The 21,866-nt window shown below is 35.6% G+C and overlaps 1 protein-coding gene across 2 annotated transcripts in view; it reads right to left on the bottom strand.

The window, feature by feature from the left end:
* Positions 1-21,866, bottom strand: part of LOC150090015 (nuclear pore complex protein Nup93-like) — a 220,838-nt gene that overhangs the window by 190,503 nt on the left and 8,469 nt on the right. For both annotated transcript variants that reach the window (XM_090368937.1, XM_090368936.1), the window contains exons 2-3: positions 14,104-14,325; positions 7,018-7,135 (exon numbers count right to left, since the gene is read on the bottom strand). In XM_090368937.1, the coding sequence (XP_090225063.1) occupies positions 7,018-7,135; positions 14,104-14,288 (303 nt within the window). In that variant the 5' untranslated portion in view covers positions 14,289-14,325. The remainder of the gene's footprint in view (positions 1-7,017; positions 7,136-14,103; positions 14,326-21,866) is intronic.

Here is a 21,866-nt window from a genome sequence, read left to right as displayed (position 1 = left end):
AAATATTGCTACTATATCCCTGATATGCCAAAATTACACAAACCATGATATCCTTAGAAGAATGAAGAAAAATAGTTATATATTTTTAATTAGTTCAATTAAAAACTTTATCTGGGGACAGCAGTGAAGTAGCCAGAGTGGCACATAAGAAAAGAACACATATAAGGAAGAAAAAGCGCATGCTATTGTACTGTGAAAACTGATTTGTATTTGTTAGCATTGGTGTCGACCGCTTCTTGTATTCTGTCTTTCTCCCTTATTACTGTGTTCACCGTTGCCACTGACAAATCTGAATTCCGCACGATACTTGTTAATGTTTGGCCATTTTCATACATCCTTATTATTTTAATTTTTTTGATCCAACTTGATTACTTTCCTTTTCTTGATAGATATACTAGTACCGCTGTCACTTATTCTCTTAGTCAGCACCATGATAACAGCCAAAATTAAATTTTTTGAAAAGAACTTCACAGGTTAAGGCGAAAACTCAATATTATCACCCCACTCAAGCTCGCATTTTACTAAAGCATATTTCTGGAGGTCGCTACCATAAAACAAATTGCACTTTCCAGTTACTGGATTTTCTGTTAGTGAAATTCATTATAAATGGGTAGTAAACTTGATCTTATTGCATTTGCTATAATACTGATAGCTTGGAATTCTGTGGTTTTTAGGTTGTTATGGTGAAATGTGTCTCCCCTTCCCTGAAATCTTCAGTCATATAAAAAATATATATATAAATAATGTAACGTAAGTCTGAAGCTACATAAGTTGGCAACTTCTGTATCAAAAAATGTTCAGCAACCTACGAAAAAAGTATGGTGATAGGCAAAAAACGAAAAAACTTATCACACATTACTCACATGTCCAATACGCAAGTAGTGTGTATTGGACATGCATTTATTTTTTGTAGATTTCAAATCTAATAGCTTTCCTTTATTTTTTACAATGTCGTGTATGATTTGGTCACCAATATTATAATGGTTCATTAGAGATGCATTTGATACAACTCTTGCATTTGCCCATCATTTTCGCGATTTCTAAACAAAAAAAAAAAAAATTTTAATATTAAAAAAATTGACATTCCTGACATAAGGAAACAAAACTTGTCTTTTTTGTGGTGCGACAGAAAACAACAATTGATCCGAGATACTAAAACAAACTAAACATTTGGAGTTTTTTTTTTTTTTTTTTTTTCTTTGAGCGGCGAGTGTGAAGACAGCGACGGTTGCAAGATAATAGGCACACTAATCTCCCAATGACGACTTATAATGTCACTTATTTACAACTTGCAAAACATCTCTTTATACCTATTCTAGTTATTACTTGAGTTTTATGATTTCTGGTTTGTTTGTTTTTTTTTATAATTTGGAGTCTTGAAGTGCCCCGGTTAATCGGATCCCGGTAAATCGAGAGTCTGCTGTATATGACATGGCACTAATGGTTTTCAGCACTAAAACCAAAAGTCCCAGTTCAAATCTCAAGCAGCAACCCATGTCGTGATGATTCCTTTAATAACTTCATTGCTGGGAAGATGTGCTACACGATAGGCATCCTTGAAACCTGCTCTTTGACCATCAAACCTGAACAAGGTTGGATGGTCAAAGAATTTTATATACCTTAAAAATTTATATACTGATATAGTAGCCAGGAATAGTTTGTATTTATATTGTACTTGCATATCACATAATGTTACTATGGTAATAGTATAGTATTGAGCTATAGTGCTACAGGTCTAATTTAGTTTTATAACTGAAATTATGCCACAGAATTTAGCAAATCGTATAACCCAGATCAGTGATGATGCCTTGATATCCAATGATACAAAAGTGAGTAGGGTTATTACTGATATCAATCAGGATAAGCTGTTTCAAGGTGTTTGTAGATAAACTAAGCAGATGAGCTGAAAAATGGCAATGACTTTAACATTATAAATATAATACTGCATTTGGGTAGCAGTAATCCTGGTAAAACATATCATTTGTGTGGTACCAAAAATCAAGATAGCTGATAAGGAAAAAGACCTTTAGGTAACTGTAGGATGTGGCATTAACTTCTTGGGCAGTGTAGATAGGCTGCCAAACAGCTCTTGGGGTTCTGTAAATGATATACATGAAGACTAATATAATGACTGAATGGTATGTTGCACATGTTATTGTGATCAAATTACCTGAAATAAAAGCACTTCGCCTGTGTAGGCTTTAGAATCTATTTATTAATAATAGTGTCTAAAAATCATATTTTACAGATGTAAAAAAATTTTGTTTTCACCTCTCCTTCTTCAGTGATTGTAATCTGGCAATTACTGAAGAAGCAGAGGAGAAAACAATTGGTAATTTAGTGTGTTTTTGTAAGGATGCAACTGCAGGATTTTTCCTTTGAAAGAAAGCTTGGTCCTTTGGTGTGTTTTTATGACAGGCCAACTGCAGGATTGCAGTTGCACTGTCACAGAAGAAGCAGAGAAAAGATCCACAAAACATATGATTTTTAGACTATTAGAAATAAACAGATTCTAACCCTAGACAGGTGAATTACTTTCACTTCAAGTAATTTAATACGCACAGACTTTGCCAGCAAGAACAAGAAAGTGATTATCCCATGATGGTAGGCCACATCTGAAATATTACACATGTTTAGAAACCACATTTTAGGAAGGAGACAAATCTGATGAAAAAGTCACAAAGAAAGAGCAAAGATTAGTTGCAGGTACAAAAAGAATATTCTTATCATGAAAGGTTGGGTTTCTGTAAATTTCAATGTCTGAAAACCAAGCATTTTTCTGCATGGTGACCTAATTGAAATATATCTGGGTTAAGGTCAACAGGATAAGTATTAGAAGTGGGAAATGATGCAAGAAAACAAACATATAAAGCATTAGCCAAAAAAAAAATAATAATTCCCACATCACCAGTCCATCTCCTCCAGTCCAAACATTCTTTAACATTTATAAGTCATAAATAATTTCTATATTATTATAATTTGCTTGATTTTACAGGCTACATTTTCATTTCTTTGGATAAATCAATCATTGTTTAAACATAAACTAAACTAATTAGCTAACTAATTTCATTGTTGATAACATAACCCTTATTTTTAATATTATGTCTATGGGAAATAAATTCCCGCTTTACGAGCGTGCGCCAGGAACAAATTAACTCGTAAAGTCGAGAACTACCTGTATCTTCAGGAATGATGTAGTCTTCGTCCATAAACTTTCTTAGCCTACCTTTAATTGTTGCATCTTCCTCAGTGTTCCATCATTTCACAAAATTGGCCATTGATTTCTCTTATAGCACACACACCAACAAATTACTGAAATAGCAATTGATAACCATACCTCTCTGGAACTCTATAAGCTCCTAACCTTGACTTAACTTACCTTACCTTAGCAAGACTAATACTAACTCTGATTTTTCTGCAAAATTTATACATATAATACTTTTGGGAGGAGATCCTTTATGAACTTTCTTAAAGAAAGCTTATAAAAATCAAGCTGATTTGAAGAAAAATTTATAATATGCATGTACTGTGGAAGGCTGATGCCATAATTGTTGCATATTTTATGGACATACTATTTTATGGATTGGTTAATAGGGATACTGAAAAGCTCATGCTAGTTGATCTGCATTGAATTAAACTTGGATGTGAGGTGCCCAGTATTTCAACCAGCTACCTGTATTGCATTAAGAAATGAATACAGGAATGCAGCAATGAAACCATAAAGAAAAATTATCACTAGTATATGAGCCAGTGAGAATCAAAGTGGTGCAAGAAAATCTACTCTTTCAATTACTTCAGTATTTTAACACCACTACCATATTTAAGGTTAATAAAAAATGAATGAAGAAAATATAACACTTCAACTTAATTTTCACATGGAATAAGAGGAAAATACTGAAACATTAATAGTGAAAAAGATTTTTGATAATAGAAAACACAACACAAACTAAATTCTGTCTGATAACTTTTAGACTTATGTGAAGAATAGGTCTACCGGCCCACCATCTGCAACCTAAGTTGATGTGCCACACAGGAAGAATTAATGGCAAAAGTTCCTTCATTCTCTTTTTCTTCAACTTCATGATCAATTATTTTGTTTGGTATAATTTCTCATTTGTGATAAATTAAAAATTTTAGTTGTGCTTTTAAATTCAAAATTAGAACATCCATAAAATTTGAAGAATTTCAAAAGGATGACTTTTTTTTTTTTTTTTTCATACTGAATCAATTGCATCTTTAACAGTGGCAAAACTACCATACCACTCTACACACATCCAGAATAAACTGGCAATTTTTCAAGTTTCTTTGGTGTGTTTTTAATAACCCAAGTCTGTACAACTCCCTCACATGTATGCACTTATGGACAATCAAGTTGACATATGGTGCTCCAACGTATGGTTTTAATTTTAACAGAATATCTTCAGGATATTTAATACAAAAAGGGAAAAAAAAAAAAAAAAAAAAAACCTCTCTTGAAGGGGGGGAAGAAACTTGGGGGATTCTTTCTGAAGAGTTTTTTCTACAACAACACTGTTAGAAGAGCATCAGTGGAGAGGGAACTCCAGTGATGCTTTTCTAACAGTGTTGTAGGAAAAAAACTCTTCAGAAAGAATTCTACAAATGACGAACTTTTTCTTGTGAGCTAATGCCATGTTCTTTATTTGAATACTTTTGTTCATAGAAACCCACAGTAATTTTGCTATTGTGGGTTTCTATGAACAAAAGGTATTCAAATAGAGATCTACAATTGATCTATAAATCAAATAGATATAGATTTAAAATAATATGAATATTGTCAACCTCAAAGTGATTCAGGCTTGCTGTCTGTTTGTAAGGAATGCTATATAATGTCTATATTTTTCATCTAGTCAAAATAGGGGTCCTCACAAACAAACTAGGGATAACCTCAGGAAGGAAACCATGACTACAAACTCCTAAAACATTAATGTGAACTGAATTATTGGCTAAAATTTAAGAAAAGCAGCTAAAACATATGTAATATAAGTAGTTTAATATGACTGAACAAATTCTGCTAAACAGCTTAGTAACAACATTGCTAAATTAGCACTATTTTTTTTCTTTTGAATTCTAAATCAATTGCAATTTTTTTTTTTTTTTTCCATTTTGATTTTGAAAAAAATTGAGATGATAATTAAATGCTAAAATTTATTTTTTAAAATATATATTTTCAAAGTGAAAGACATACAATGATTCTGGAGGGTGGAGCAATCAAATAAAAGTTGTGATGTATTACAGATGGGGGTGGGGTACAGATAGTTATCCAAAAAAAAAAAATCATTATGTAAAATCAGTAGAGGGGATCAAGAAATCATTTTACAAGTAAATTTCAACTACAGGTTTATTTGTTTGTTTGTTTGTTTCATTCACAATATTTAAGCTCTGTCATTCTAAGATAGATACTGTATCTTGCTAATTTATTATAATTATAATTTTTATGCATTGGTGATAATAATTACAACTGCAGAACAAATAAGCAATGTTCTGATAAGCTGCCACAAATGCCAGAATTTGTAAAATAATCGCTCCTTGAAAAGAAAATAATTACTTTAATACTGAATTTTCTTGATTACTCCATTTCACTGAATAAGCTGTGCATCTAATTTTTTTGAAATGCTTGACTTATTCATCATGAATAAGCCAAGCATCTCAATTTTTAGGGGTAAAAAATGACACATGATATTCAAGAAAATATGGTAATTTATGCTTATAAAAACTACAGGGTGATCATTTTAAATGAGAATACATGAAAATACAAATAACTTTGAGAAAGAGTGACAAAGAAATGAAATTTATAAGTAAAATTCTTTATTCTCTGCTTGGTGTTAGCAAGTGTTAAAAAGCCGTAAAACTACATATGCACATGTGCAATGAAAGCAATAATAAATGAAAATGGCACTCAACAAAGAGGAGCATGTATTCGTGGTGGAACATTATCTCAAAACAGTCATTTAATATTGCTCTATGTGATTGAAATTACCTACAAAGGTAGGCACTTCAATGTTGTAAGGCAGGGGTCGGCGAGCTGCAGGTTGCGAGTTAGAGGACTTAAAAATCAAGGACATGTGGAGTGCAAGACTAAAATGCTTTAAAACTGAAATTGAGGATTTGGAGAGGCAAAAAAGCCTGCCCTTGCACTTCTACACAAATGGGCAGCGATAAACAAGTTGAAAAAGCAAGACCAAATTGTGTTCGGTGCGTGGAGTAGCTTACCAGACAAGTATATAAATTTGAAAATATTTGCATTTGGACTGCTCTCAGTTTTTGGTTTGACAAATTTCTGTGGGCATATATTTTCAAACATTAATTATATTAAAAATAAATCAAGAAACCATCTGAACAATGCGAGTCTCTCAGCATGTTTAAAGATGAAAATTATGGCATACTCGCCTGATGTTGAGACACTTGCTCAAGAAGTTCAGCAGTAAAAGTCACATTAATCTGCACCTAATTGGTTGTTTGTTACGTTTTTTCAGTATTGATAAATAATATTTCAAAAAATATAATTTTTAAATAAAACACCTTCCCACTCTATTCCATTTCTTAAAAAACTTCCACCCCCCCTTCCTCCCAGCTTGAGCTGAGGTGCAGCTCTTCGGATTCTCTCTCTCTTTTTTAAATTAGATCAAAAATGGCTCTTCAACTCAAAAAAAGGTTGCCGACCCCTGTTGTAAGGCATTATAAAAATCATCATCAAAAATGTTAAGAGACTGGGAATGTGAACCCTGCATATCAACTAGTGAGTGAGCAATGACTTCAATGTACTCAGCTACGTTGTGATCACAATGATGATGATTTTCACCTTTTGTTTTTTTTGAGAGAGAGAAGTAATATCAAAGCATAGAGATTGTCACTTATAAATTATGTCTCTAGCACTATTTTATTCATATTTTTGAGCAAAATATTTTTTCAGCATTTATACTACTTTATTTGCATTTTTGTGGGTTTGTCTTTAAAGCAAACACCTTGTGTTAATGAAATGGTAAAAAGTGCAAGTACCTGGATATCAGTTTCTCTTACTGGTTCAATTGGTTCAAATGTTTTAGCAGTACTTAAGCTTTCTAATTTTTGAGATATCTGAGGAAGATCATACCCTTTAGTTCCAAGAAGTATTGACCTAAAAGAAAAATTCAACTTTTCAATAACAAACTGTAAAAACAATAATTACAAAAATTAAATAAATACATATCAGTTTATTAGCAATTCATCAAAAAAATTACACTAAAATTAATGTTACAAAATAAATAACACTACATTAAAAGCTGTTTGTTTGTTTGTTTATTATTTGGGTTTTAGGAGCATTAGCAACTAAGGCCATGTTGCTCCGGGGATATTCGGTGGTCATTCCCTGACCTTTCCGCATCCTCCGTATTTGGTGGTCACAGACTCGAACCCCGGTCTAATCAAGAAGTGTGTGCTACGCACTGCTCCTCCTGCCCACCTGGCTACGGAAGTGCCACATTAAAAGCATTCCAGAAGTTACATACATATAATGCAAAATATTGTTGTTTTGTGTATTTATTAATGATATTGATGAAGATATATTAGGCTTAATGTCTAAGTTTGCAGATGATACAAAGGTTGGCAGGGTTGTTAGTAAAGACAATGCAATGCACTACAGCAACAGGATCTAGAAAAGTTAGGTAGATGGGCTGAGAAGTGGCAACTGATGTTTAATAATTACAAATGCAAAGTAGTGCATATAGGTAGCAGTAACCGAAGCAAAACGTACCAACTGTGTGGTACTACACTCAGGTAGGTGGAGAATGCAAAAGACCTGGGGGTAATTGTGCAATCAGATATGAAGTTCTCTGAGCAGTGCAGACGGGTTGCAAGAGTAGCTCATGGTGTCTTGTCAATGATATACAAGAATTTTTCTGGCAGGGATAAGGAGGTGATTATTCCCTTGATAAGGAGGTGATTATTCCCTTGATAAGGAGGTGATTATTCCCTTGGCAATGGTCAGGCCACATCTTGAGTACTGTGTACAGGTCTAGAGGCCTCATTTTAGGAAGGATGTAGAGTTGTTAGAACAAGTACAAAGAAGTCAACAAGACTGATGAGAAGAACAAAGTGGTTCTCTTCCCGGAGAGGCTTAAATTCTGTAAGTTGCAGCATCTGAAGACTACACACCTGCGAGTTGATCTGATTAAGGTGTACAAGGCCTTGAATGGTTTCAGCAGGCTCAGTGCTGATGAGATACTTCCACTTACTTAGATTAAGAACCTGAGGGGGCATAGATTCAAACTGAGGAAAGACAGTTGTAGAATGGTTTGTTTGTTATTTGGTTTTTAGGAGCCTTAGCAACTAAGGCCATATTGCTCCGGGAATATGCGGTGGTCATTCCCTGACCTTTCCGCATCCTCCGTATTTGGTAGTGACGGAAGAAGCATGTACTACGCACTGCTGCTCCTTCCTTGTAGAATAGATGTGCTGTAGAATAGCTGTGCAGAAGTTTGCCTTTAGCCAGCTTGTAGTTGAGTTCTGGAAGACTTCCATCTGTTGTTGTGAAAGTTGATAGCTTAAATAAATTTAAGGCTGAACTAGACAAACATTTGGAATGACCAGATGGGCGAAAAGGGAAGTTGTTTTTTTTGGCTGATGCTCTGTAAGCTTGCTTTCTTGCATCATATGCCTCAACTAATGCTATTGCTAAAATTTTGCTATATGAATATTATATACATTCCTGCCATAAAAGTATGGAATCGCATTACATTTTTCTTAATTTTCAAAGTTTTTATTAAAATAAGACCAACTTCTTTACTAATTTTCTATTATGTATAACAGAAAATTCAAATAACATTTAAGAAATTTCTAGAATGTTGGGGAATATTCCAGAAAGGTGTAGAAGATTTCCTGAACGTGGTAGAACATTGCATTAGTATTAAAGGACAAACCATGATCCGGGCAACCGCACATAACAATTGAAGAACAGATAAGACAAGAACACTGATTTCTAAATGCAATCAACAACTTACTTCACTTGAAATCCAAGCTGCATTCAATAGGAACAGAGAAATTCCCATGTCAACATCAACTGTAAAACTTCATCTTACATAAACAGGACTCTGTGGTCATGTAGTGGTCTGACAACCCTTATTAAAACCTGAAAATAGAAAGAAAAAGTTGGCTAGGGCTAAAAGCCATCAACACTGGAGAAATGAAGAACGGAAAAACACTGTGGACAGATGAATCCAAATTTGATATTTTTGCATCCAAGCATAGAGTTTATTTGAGATAATCAACTGAAGAAAGAATGATGCAACATTGTTTGGTGCCTACAGTCAAGCATGGTGATTGTTCAATCATGATCTGGGCTTGCTTCCATTTTTCTGGAGTGGATGATATCATCAGAATTGAAGGAATTTTAAGAAAAGAAGGCTATAAAAGCATTCTGGAACGTAATGCAATATCCTCTGCACTTCGACTCTGTGGAAGAAATTTTATAATACAATTATCCAAAGCACAACCCTAAGCTGTGCAAGGCCTTTCTAACAACTAAATAACAAGCAACTATTCAACAGGAAGGGGTACTGGGGTGTGGCCACCCCAATCGCCTGATTTAAACCAGCAGAACTTTTATGGGATCATCTGGACCATGAAGTCTACCCAGGTTCACAAAATTTATAGGAAATCTTGCAGATCACTTGAAATAGTGTTAGTCAAGGCACTATTATAAAATAATCGCCAAAATACGACATCTATGTAAGGTAGGGATAAAATCTCATGGAGCACTCACTGGAAGGACAGACTTCATGGGATACGTGGTTCCTGGGCAATGTGACACTGCCCACGACGATAAATGAACAATCTGTGCTAGGTCATTAGTAATTGCAAAAGACTCAGCATCTCAACTGCTAGGTCGGTGTGACTAGAAAACTGAAGCCAGCTGGAGTTGTGAACATTAAAATCACCAAGGAAAATTACCTCACTGTTAGGAAAGTTGGACTGGAGAAAGTCAAGTTGCAAAGAGAGGAAGCCAAAGAGCTCCAAGTGATTAGTGGAGTTGGGAGAACGGTAGAGACAACAGATGAATTTGACACAATGAGGTAGAGAGATTTTAAGCCAGAGAAGATCAAAGAGAGGAGATTCCAAATTGCCAAGTCTCTGACAGGGAATATCAGAACGGACATATGCACAAGTACCACCTTTGAGGCGAAAGGAATCATACAGCGAATAATTTGGGCATCTGAGATGAGCAGTAGTTGAATCAACCGATAACTGAGATTCTGTCAGAAAAAGTACATGGGGTTTGGCAGACTGCAAGTGGAAATGGACATCGTTCAGATTAGAATTGAGACCACGTATATTTGTGATATGAATTAGGAAGTGCTTGGGAGGTTTAGATTTTTTCACAGATAAGCTTGCTCTATTAGTTTGACAATTCATGGTGTATTCAATAGTAAGAAAAAGTGGGTGGGACATGGTGTATGAAGTAATGAAATTTTTGGATATGGCGTACACGTGGTAAGAATATACCCAGATCCTTGACATAACGTGGCCTCAACAATGCTCCCCGCATACACACTACTCGGACTCCCTCCAGTCACTATCTGGCAGAGTAGAGGTAGCAAGAGGTAGCAAGATACTTAAAGATGTTAAAAATGACTGCACAGGGTAGCTTAAAAAAACAGGATTACCTGGAAAATACATACACACTAGTCACCATATACAGCAATACTCCGCATAGCACTGATAATTGGTACCAAACTGTTCCGTGTTATGTGAAACCGTGCTGATTGAGGTATAATTATAATGGGTTTTAATTGAATGCATACCAGAGAAAGTCTATAAACAAATTATAATAAATCTATAAACAATTTGCGCTTGATAGCCAATTAAAAGGATTTGAAATAAAAAATATTGCAAAAATTTTATTAAAGTAAAAGTAACATCATGAGAGAAGAGAAAAAAGCTTTATTGTTTATTTAGGTATTTCAATAATGGTCATCTCTTCTTTTTCTCGGTGAACTAATGAGACTCGTGGCAGAAAATAAAAATGCATGGGATGCATATAAATTATCAGGCGACACAGATGCCTATGATATATATAAGCCAATCTGTAATCAAGTCACAAAGGAGGTTAGGCAGGCGAAGGCAGATTACGAGAAATCTTTGGCAAAGGATGCCAAGAAAAACAGCAAGGATTTCCTTACTTATATAAACTCTAAAAGGAAGGGGTTGAATCTGATTGATCCGCTTGCTATCGATGGTTCGACTGTTGATGATCCTGCTCAGATAGAAAACAAACTGAAGGAGTATTTTGCATCTACATTCACACATGAGGAGTTATTAAGGTTTGAAAATGCCACAAGGTTATCAAATTGTAACAGGGTGCTTAATGATTTTGTAATAACTGAGAACAAAGTGGAGGAGAAATTGTTGAAGTTAAACATAAGAAAGGCACCTGGGGTGGATGGGATCTATCCAATTATATTAAAGAAGGCAGCAAAGGAAGTAAGCAAACCCTTAGCCATAATTATGAAACCATCCTTGGACTCAGGGGAAGTCCCTACAGACTGGAGATGTGCAAATGTGTCCCCAATTCACAAAGGGAGATCGAAGGGTGACACGAGTAATTACAGACCAGTTAGTTTAACTTCTGTTCCGGGTAAAATAATGGAGTCACTGGTTAAAGATGCATTGCAAGATCATCTAGACAAGACTGCAGCAATAATTCAGACACAGCATGGGTTTGTTAAGGGAAAGTCTTGTCTGACAAATTTGATTGGTTATTATGATGTGGTTACAAAGGAACTGGATGCAAAAAATAATTTTGATATCATATACTTGGATTTCAGGAAAGCTTTTGACACTGTTGCACATGGAAGACTACTGTACAAATTGGAGCAGAATGGTATTAAGGGTAAGTTGCTACAATGGAAAAAAGGATGGTTGATTGGGAGAAGACAGAGGGTGGTAATCAATGGGTGCTGCTCTTCTTGGACTAATGTTATTAGTGGAGCCCCACAGGGTTTGGTGTTGGGTCCACTGTTTTGTATATTTATCAATTATATTGATGAAGGTATATCAGGCTTAGTATCAAAGTTTGCAGATGATACAAAGGTTGGCAGGGTTGTTAATGACAGTAATGGCAGTGTGTTACTGCAACAGGATCTAGAAATTTTTGGGCAGATGGGCTGAGAAGTGGCAAATAAAGTTTAACATTGAAAAATGCAAAGTACTGAATATAGATAGAAGTAACCTCAGAGAAACATACCAACTGTGTGGTACTACACTTAAGGAGGTAGAAAATGAAAAAGACCTGGGAGTAATTGTGCAGTCAGATATGAAGTTTTCTGAGAAATGCACACAGGCTGCCAGGGCAGGTCATGGGGTGTTGTCAATGATATACAGGAATTTTGTTAGCAGGAAAAAGGAGGTGATTAGCATTAGCATTAGTAGAGGCATTTGATGCAAGAAAGCAAGCTTATGCAGCATCAGCCAAAAAAAAAAAAAAAAGTAACATAAATAAATAAAAAATAACCACTTCCACTTCACCCCTCTGTTCGTTCGAAATACCTGTCCAGCTGAGCCTTAAACTTATTGTCCATCTGTATAAGGCAATGGTCAGGAAGCCTCATTTTAGGAAGGATGAGGATTTGCTTGAGCGTGTACAGAGAAGGGCAACAAGATTGGTGAGGGGAATGAAGGGATCCTCTTACCAGGAGAGGCTTAAGTTCTGCAAATTGCAGCAGCTGGAGACTAGACACCTTCGAGGTGATCTGACTGAGGTGTATAAGGCCTTGAATGGGTTGAGCACGCTGAATTCTGATGGGATTCTTCCACATGTTCAGATTACGAACCTAAGGGGGCATAAATTGAAATTGAGGAAGGAGAGATGTAGAATAGATGTGTGGAAATTTTCCTTTAGCCAGCGGGTGGTTAATTGCTGGAACAAACTTCCATCTGTCGTTGTGGAAGTTGATAGGTTAAATAAATTTAAGGAGGAACTGGACAAATATTTAGAGGGGATTGTTTTGTATTTTTTTTTTTTTTTTGGCTGATGCTGCATAAGCTCATACACTTGCTTTCTTGCATCACATGCCACCACTACTACAAGTCTTTGTAGCATCGAATCCCATCTTATAAAATTTGCTGTATCTTGATGCTACGTTCAACATTTGCATCGCAAATAATTGCATCGCAAGCCATGTCAACCCTCACGAAAAACTTTCTCCAATTCTTCTGTCGAAAATTTTTTTGGTGCCGCTTCAGAATTGTTTTCCTTCAGAATTGTCAATTTCAAGGAGATTTGCATCATCTAAGTCATTTTCATGTGAGTCAGTGCAGTCACATACATTGGCAGTGTCCAAAGTTTCAAATCCCAAGTCTTTTCCAATCTTCATAATGTCTTCGGCAATTGTCTGAACTTGTGATTCAAAACCAGTGAAATCATTTGCCAAATAGTGCAAAACATGCTGCCAAATAGAATGCATGTTGTTGGCAGTGATCTCTAGCCAAGATGCAGATATATTTTAGATCATATTTAAAGGGGTAAAAATAAATTGTGAAATGAAAAGTTTGAAAAGCTATCATGTCGTCTCGTCAGGATAGAATTAAGAATACTGAACACTGTTGCACATTGCTACTGACTGCCTAAGGGGAGCTATTGGCACATGTGCATGTGAGACAACAGAGTTGGCACCACAGCATGTATATATGTGTACCTAGGCTATGACAATGCAGCATATATGTACAGTACGTGTCTAGGCTACTGAATGAGTTTTAATATGTACAGTAAATTTTCAACTTAAACTTAATTGAAAACCATGTTATAGTGAAACCCATATTATTGAAGCCATGCTAAGCGAGGTATTGCTGTACAGTAATCTATCTATCCTCAGTCAGATAAAAAAAACAAAATATTTAATTTAACTTATGGTTGGCTAATGTATAATCAGCATGCATTAATTTTCAACTGTGAGTTATACTGGGATTAGTCCTTCCATAAAATACAGACTTCTGTAAATACACATTCTGCAGACATAATACTCATAAATATGGAATTAAAGTTGAGACAAATCATAGACAGCTTTATCAAGCTGCATAACACAATCTTTATTTCTAAATGGGATTACTTACGCTTTAACATCAGAAGTATCTCTGCTTACAGTCTGAACTGTACGGGACCACAGCTGCTGACCTGCCTCAAGAATTTGACGGAGATTTCTTTCTACTCTTGGAAGTTCTCCATTTCCATCCATATCAGCAGTAAGCTGCTCTGCTTGCTGAAGCAGATCACTAAATCCCGAGGCATCATTATCCATTATAAAAAAAATTATCCAATACCTGTACAAATGTTACCTGTAAAAATATTACAAAAAATTAATAGCTCACAAACATCTATTAATTCATTATTGTACTCTTTAGATAGCATATATAATTTTAAGTGGCTTTGCATATGTTAGTGTTAACCATTTGAGAAATGCATTTAACTGATGAAATAAAAATTACTATTTATTTATTTTTCTAAAGGAATTCTAAATTTTGAATGCACATGAATTTGGATAATGAAGGGTCAAGACCTGCTTTTATGCTAGCTCATTCAAAATTATCATATTCAGGGGATAGAGGATACTGAGTTTTATTTAGCTGCAAGATACCAAATATATAATAGTTGATATAACTAATTAACACTATTTTGTCAGAAATACAAGGGAGTAGGTTCAAAAGAGATTTATATTCACCCAGAAGCAGTTGTGATAAAAGGTTGAAACAAATAGTGAGTATTACACTTTTTCAACATAGTCACGACCTCTCAATGCACTTTCACAGGCCAGTTCTGTAGAAGTCCTCTCACTGTCCTTAATACCATGACTCAATAACAGAAATTACCTCATCAGCAATGGTGATGTCTATGAAGAAAAAATTCAGGACAGAAAAGAGGAAGAAATCTGTGGATGCAAGGTTGGGGGGAGGAATAAGCAGGATGCAGCAATATTTCAAACCCACATTCATGGGCACACTTCACTGCAGCATGCAAAGGATGCTGCATAGAGACATTGTGGAGCAGGCACACACCTTTTGACAGCTTTCCCAGTAGCAGAACACAGCTTTATGAGGAGGAGGTTGGAATACTTTGCCATCACAGTACAACCCTTTTTAAGGTAATCTATTAGTATTACACCATGCTGATCCCAAAAAGCTGACAGCATCACCTAGCCAGCACTTGGTTGCACCTTTGCCTCTTTTTTTGGGAGGAGGGGGATTTTGCATGCCTCCACCATTTGACATTTGTTTAGGTTCAGGATCATAATGATGGATCCAAGATTTATCCACAGTGACTAGTGCTGAAAAACATTCCTCTTGCTTTTCTTGGCATGTCAAAATTTCATGTGCACATTGTGGCCTTTCCTTCTTCTAGTAAGGAGTCAGAAGTCTGAAAACCCATCCAGCAGATAATTCACTTGTAAGCAACTGTTGATAGATGTTCTCCACAGACCTAATCTAAGTAGGAGATCTGCAGCCAGTTTTTTGATGCTAATATGGCAATCTATCAAGATTAATGCTTCAATTTTTGCAACACCTCTTCTGTTACACCACTTCTGGGCATCCATGGACTAAATCATGCAATGAAGTTCTTCCACATTTGAATTGTTTACACCAAAAACACTGTAACCTGGACAGTCTTCTCCATAAACAGTGACCATTTCTTCAGGACTGTTTTGGGTATGTTCTCTTGCAGAAAGAGAAATCAAATCACTGATCTGTATTCCACTTTATCCATGTGACACTTCACTTCATTCAGTGCTGCAAAGAAAAAAAAATTGTCAGATTGAAACCAAAATTTGTGTGGTTGCTATAAATATTTAAAGGTATCAAACGAAAAAAAAAAAATCATCTTTCTATCGCAACTACATTCACACATGAGGAATTCAGTAGGAAAGTGGAGGACAAAAGCTTATTAAACTCTAAGAGGGAGCTTAATGATTTTGTAATAACAAAGAGAATAGTGAAGGGGAAATTGTTGAAGTTAAACATAACAAAGGCACCTGGGGTGGATGGAATCTATCCAGTTATATTAAAGGTGGTGGAAAAGGAAGTAAGCAAACCCTTAGCCATAATTATGAGAGCATCTTTGGATTCGAGGGAGATCTCCACAGACTGGAGATCTGCAAATGTATCCCAAATTCATAAAGGGGGAATCAAAGGATGACACGAATAATTTAGTTTAACATCTGTTCCCAGGAAAATAATGGAGTTACTGGTTAAGGAAGCATTGCAGGATCATCTAAACAACACTGCAGTAATAATTCAGACAGAGCATGGGTTTGTTAAAGGGAAGTCTAGTCTGACAAATTTAATTGGATACTATGATGTAATCACAAAGGAACTGGATGCAAAAAATAATTTTGATGTCATATATTTAGATTTCAGGTATATGATACAGGCTTTTGATACTGCATATGGAAGATTACTATACAAATCTGAGCAGTATAGCATTAAGGGCAAGTTGTTACAATGGATAAAAGGCTGGTTGAGTGAGAGAAGACAGAGTGGTAATCAATGGACACTGCTCTTCATGGACTATTGTTATTAGTGAAGTCCCCCAGGGTTTGGCGTTGGACTCATTGTTGTTTTGTATCAATATCACAAATTCGACATTAAGCCTAATACACTTGCATCAATATCAATGATATTGATGAAGGTATATTAGGTTTAATGTCAAAGTTTGCAGATGATACAAAAGTTGCAGGATTGTTAATGACAGTATGCTGCTGCACTAGGACCTTGAAAAGTTGGGCAGATGGGCTGAGAAGTGGCAACTGAAGTTTAACATTGACAAATGCAAAGTACTGGATATGGGTAGAAGTAACCCCAGAGAAACATACCAACTGTGAGGTACTACACTCAGGGTGGTACAGAATGAAAAAGAAATGGGAGTAATTGTACAGTCAGATATGAAGTTTTCTGAGCAGTGCAGACAGCCTGCAAGAGTAGCTTCATAAATTCATGCAGTCTTGTCAATGATATATAGGAATTTTGCTAATGGGGATAAGGAGGTGATTATAGCTTTGTATAAGTCTATGGTGAGGCCACGCCTATGGTACTCCATACAGGTCTGGAAGCTTCATTTTACAAAAGATGTAGAGTTGCTAGAACAAGAACAGAGAAGGGCAACAAGATTGGTGAGGGGAACGAAGGGGTCCTCTTATGAAGAAAGGCTTAAGTTATGCAAATTACAGCATCTGGAGACTAGGCACCTGTGAGGTGACCTGATTGAGGTGTATAAGGCCTTGAATGGGTTGAGCAGGCTCAATGCTGATGAGATTCTTCCTCTGGCTCAGATTATAATCCTGAGGGGGCGTAAATTCAAATTAAGGTAAGACAGTTGTAGAATAGATGTGCAGACATTTACCTTTAGCCAGCGAGAAGTTGATTGCTAGAACAAACTTCCATCTGTCATTGTGAAAGTTGATAGCTTAAATAAATTCAAAGAAGAACTGGACAAACTTTTAGAGCGAATAGATGTATGAAATTTCTTTTTTTTTTTGGCTGATGCTGTACTAGCTTGCTTTCTTGATTCATATGCCTCTACTAATACTAATGCTTATGCTAACTAATTCTGGGTGAATACAAATCTTTCTGAACCCCCATCATAAATTCAATTTTTTAAAAGAAGGCAGGATATTAGCATTAGCATAAGATGCAAGAAAGCAAGCTTATGCAGCATCAGCCAAAAAAAAAAAAAAAAAAACACTCCCATTTCATCCCTCCATTCCTTCTAAGTGCCTGTCCAGCACAGCCTTAAATTTATTTAAGCTATTAGCTTCCACAACAAAAGATGGAAGCCTGTTCCACCAATCAACTACCCGCTGGCTAAAAGCAAATTCCCGCACATCTATTATACAACTAGCTTTCCTCAAATTGAAACTGTGCCTCCTCAGGTTCTTATTCTGAGCAAAAGGAAGAATCCCATCAGCACTCAGCTTGCTCAATCCATTCAAGGCCTTATACACCTCAATCAGATCACCTCGCACGTGCCTACTCTCCAGGCACTGCAATGTGCAGAACTTAAGCCTTTCTTGGCAAGAGCACCCCTTTGTTCCCCTCACCAATCTTGTTGCCCTTCTTTGTACTCGTTCTAGCAACTCTACATCCTTCCTAAAATGAGGCCTCAATGGTCATGTGTGGCATGACATGACCATTGCCTTGTATAAGAGGATAATCACCTCCCTGTCAGCAAAATTCCTATATATCATTGACAAAACTCCATGACCTGCCCTGGCAGCCAGTTTGCACTGCTCAGCAAACTTCATATTTGACTGCACAATTACCCCCAGGTCTTTTTCACTTTCTACTTCCCTGAGTGTAGTACCACAGAGTTGTTATGTTTCTCTTCGGTTATTGCTACCCATATACAGCATTTTGCATTTGTCAATGTTAAACTTCAGTTGCCACTTCTCAGTCCATTTGCCCAACTTATATAGATCCAGTTGGAGTAGCATACTGTCTTTACTGTCATTAACAACACTGCCAACCTTTGTATCATCTGCAAACTTGGACATTAAACCTGATATACCTTAATCAATATCATTGATAAATATACAAAACAACAATGGGCCCAACACCGAATCCTGGGGAACTCCACTAACAACATTTGTCCACGAAGAGCAGTGTCCATTGATTACCACTCTCTGTCGTCTCCCACTTAACCATCGCTTTATCCATTGTAGCAACTTACCCTTTATGCCATACCTCTCCAATTTGTAAAGAAGTCTTCCATGTGCAACAGTATTAAAAGCTTTCCTGAAATCCAAGTATATGATATCAAAATTATTTTTGGCATTCAGTACCTTTGTGACCACATCATAGTATCCAATCAAATTGGTCAGACAAGACCTCCCTTTAACAAACCCATGCTGTGTCTTAACTATTACTGCAGTCTTGTCTAGATCCTGCAATGCTTAATATCATTAAACTTAATGATATTAAGCAAATGCTTAATAAAGTTAATATCACATTAACTTTTGAGTTAATATAAGTGACATGCTATTTAAATACTAATTTAGAATCCAAATAAATCAAATAATCAAATAAACTGAAGGCACTTTACATTTAAACATATAACATACATAAAGGGGAAAAAATACTTTAAAACAAGAGGTGATAAATGTAGAAGAGATATCCAATATATATATATATATATATATATATATATATATATTTTTTTTTTTTTTTTTTATTCAAAGAGTGACTAACTATTGGAATAAACTCACACTGCTCCCATAACTTATCTAAATGTAGAGAGGGTTTAGATAAATATGTACTTGAAAGAAACAGATAAATTAAGTGAGAAATGGTGACCCTGGTTACTTTTTATTGTGTTTTTTAACTGATGCTGCATAAGCTTGCTTCTTTGCATCATTTTGCCAATATGAACAAAAGGGAACTTGTATTGTCTTACAGCGATAGTGCTTTTGAATAATGTATTTTTTATTTAAAAATTCATGACCCATTGAACCAGAGCACATTTTATAATTAAAAATCAGTGAAGGGGGTCATTGAAAAATAAACTGGAAGGCTGTCTCTTCGAGGGTCATCAATTACAGTTAAGGAAACTGGCTTTAGAAATCTCAAGGTCACCAAGAAAATGAATTTGATTTTGGAAGCCATTAACCAAACATGACAACCCAAATTTGGTTAATACAGAATTACATAACTGATACTAAAATTTTGTTTCCATCACAAACACTGTAACTAAAAAGATCTTGAAAAACTCCTTTCAAGCAATTTTTGAAGCAAACTTGGTGAAATGTTCTTTGGGGAAAAAAAAACTGCTATGACAGCTATGATAGTACATTTTCTGCATAAACTTTACTGGCAGCAGTTCACTGGTCAGACACTGAAGTAGGAATCACTAATGTTTCTTCTTGATAGAATAATAGAACATTATAACAATTCATCTTCAAATTGGTACAAAGGTATGATCTAACAATTCAGAGAGGGAGCCTGAGTAGTGTGTATGTAGATAGGGCATTGATGGCACGTTAAGTCAAGGAACTGGGTATATTCTTGTTATGTATACACATTACCCAAAAATCTCATTAATTCATAGATGTTCCTCCTTTTTACTTTATCTACTGAAAGCATGAATAGTCAAACTAATATAACAAACTTATCTTCAAAAAGATCTAAACCTGTCAAAAAAACTTCCTCATTCATTTCAAAAATATACATGGTCTTGGTTCAAATCTCAATGATACCTATTTCCACCTACAGTCTACCAAATCCCACTTACTTTTTTCTGACAGTCTCGGCTTCCTCGCCCATTACTCATCTTACTAGTGGATATGGGGGGAACCCCCGGTGCCATCAGACAGCTAACGCACTTTACTCATCTCACTTAACCTATTTGTTCTACAATGCTTAAAAAGCAGTACTTATGCAAATGTCCATTCTGATATCCCTTGTCAGAGACTCCCTAATTTGGAATCTCCTCTTTCTGAGCTCCTTGGCTTAAAATCTCTCTGCCCATTCTGTCAAATTCATCTGTTGCCTCTTTTTCCCAACTCCACCAATCATTCAGAATCCTCTGACTTCCTTTCTTTGAAACTGGACTTTCTCAGTCTAACTTTACTAACATTGAGGTAATTTTTTTAGGCAATTTTAATGTCACAACTCTAGCTTGCTTCAGTTTTTCATGCACAGCTTGTTCATTTAACTAACAGAATACCATACAAACCCTAACCACACTCCCAACACCCTTTTATCTCTTTCTCACCAACAAACTTTCAAAGCACACAGTCAATTTAAGTGTTCCTCTAGGCCAGTTTTTCCAAACCTTTTTTTCCAGATGTGGACCAAAAAAAGACTATTAAAAGGGAAGGAGGTACTGAGTAATTTTCTAGAGGAGAAAAAAGGAATTCCAAGGAGAGGCTCCATCCACAATTGCACCCCTCACCCAAGGAAAAATACACAAGTTGTTGCACGCCTGTCAGCAACTTCAATTTGGATCCTCTGCCCATGCACTTACTTCAATAATACAAAGATGTGGTTGGAAATTTTCCTGCATTCAGGCCAGCCTTAGGGCAAGGCAGGCAGCCTTGAGCCCTGCACTTTCAAAGGCCCTGCATCTTTTTTCCCCTCTGTATTTTTTTATGTTTTCCTATCTGTTAGTCACATGCATGTAACAGTTAAGAAACATCAAAATATTTCTATAAATATTTTGATGTTTCTATTTCAAATAAAAATTTTTTGAAATAGAAATATTTGTTATTTCAAGTATTTGTTACTTTATAGACATGTGTAAGAAATACCTGACTACAGAAATTACACACTGGGCAAGTGTAACAATTGTCAAGTATTTTCTATATATTCTACAGCATAAAACAGAAAACTATTGTTTGTTTGTTTGTTATTTGGTTTTTAGGAGCATTAGCAACTAAGGCCATATTGCTCCGGGATATACGGTGGTCATTCCATGACCTTTCCGCATTCTCCATATTTGGTGGTGACGGGCTCGAACCCCGGTCTAATCAAGAAGCGTGTGCTACGCACTGCTGCTCCTTCCCACCTGGCTACGGAGGCGCCTACAGAAAACTAGTGAAAGTTAAGTAAAATACTTATTCTATAAGTATTCTATCTACCCAACCCTCATGATTATTTAAATATATTGTTTGCTACTTAAAGTCAATGGATAATTAATTATAAAAATTGATTGAAATTAATAATTTAGTTATTAAAAAAGTTCATGTAATATATGTTTCCATGGCATGCACTAATATACACATATAATATAAAATTTTCCGATAGACTCCTTTTTTATTAATTTCTTTTAATGCATTATAAAAAATAACTTAAGTAATTTATTAAATCAGCAAACAATTTTTTAATTTCAGAAA

The sequence above is a fragment of the Mastigoproctus giganteus genome, chromosome 2, assembly GCF_048544385.1.
Source record: "Mastigoproctus giganteus isolate SK-2022 chromosome 2, ASM4854438v1, whole genome shotgun sequence".
Classification (NCBI taxonomy): Eukaryota; Metazoa; Arthropoda; class Arachnida; order Uropygi; family Thelyphonidae; genus Mastigoproctus; species Mastigoproctus giganteus.
This window is presented reverse-complemented; position numbering and strand designations above follow the sequence as displayed.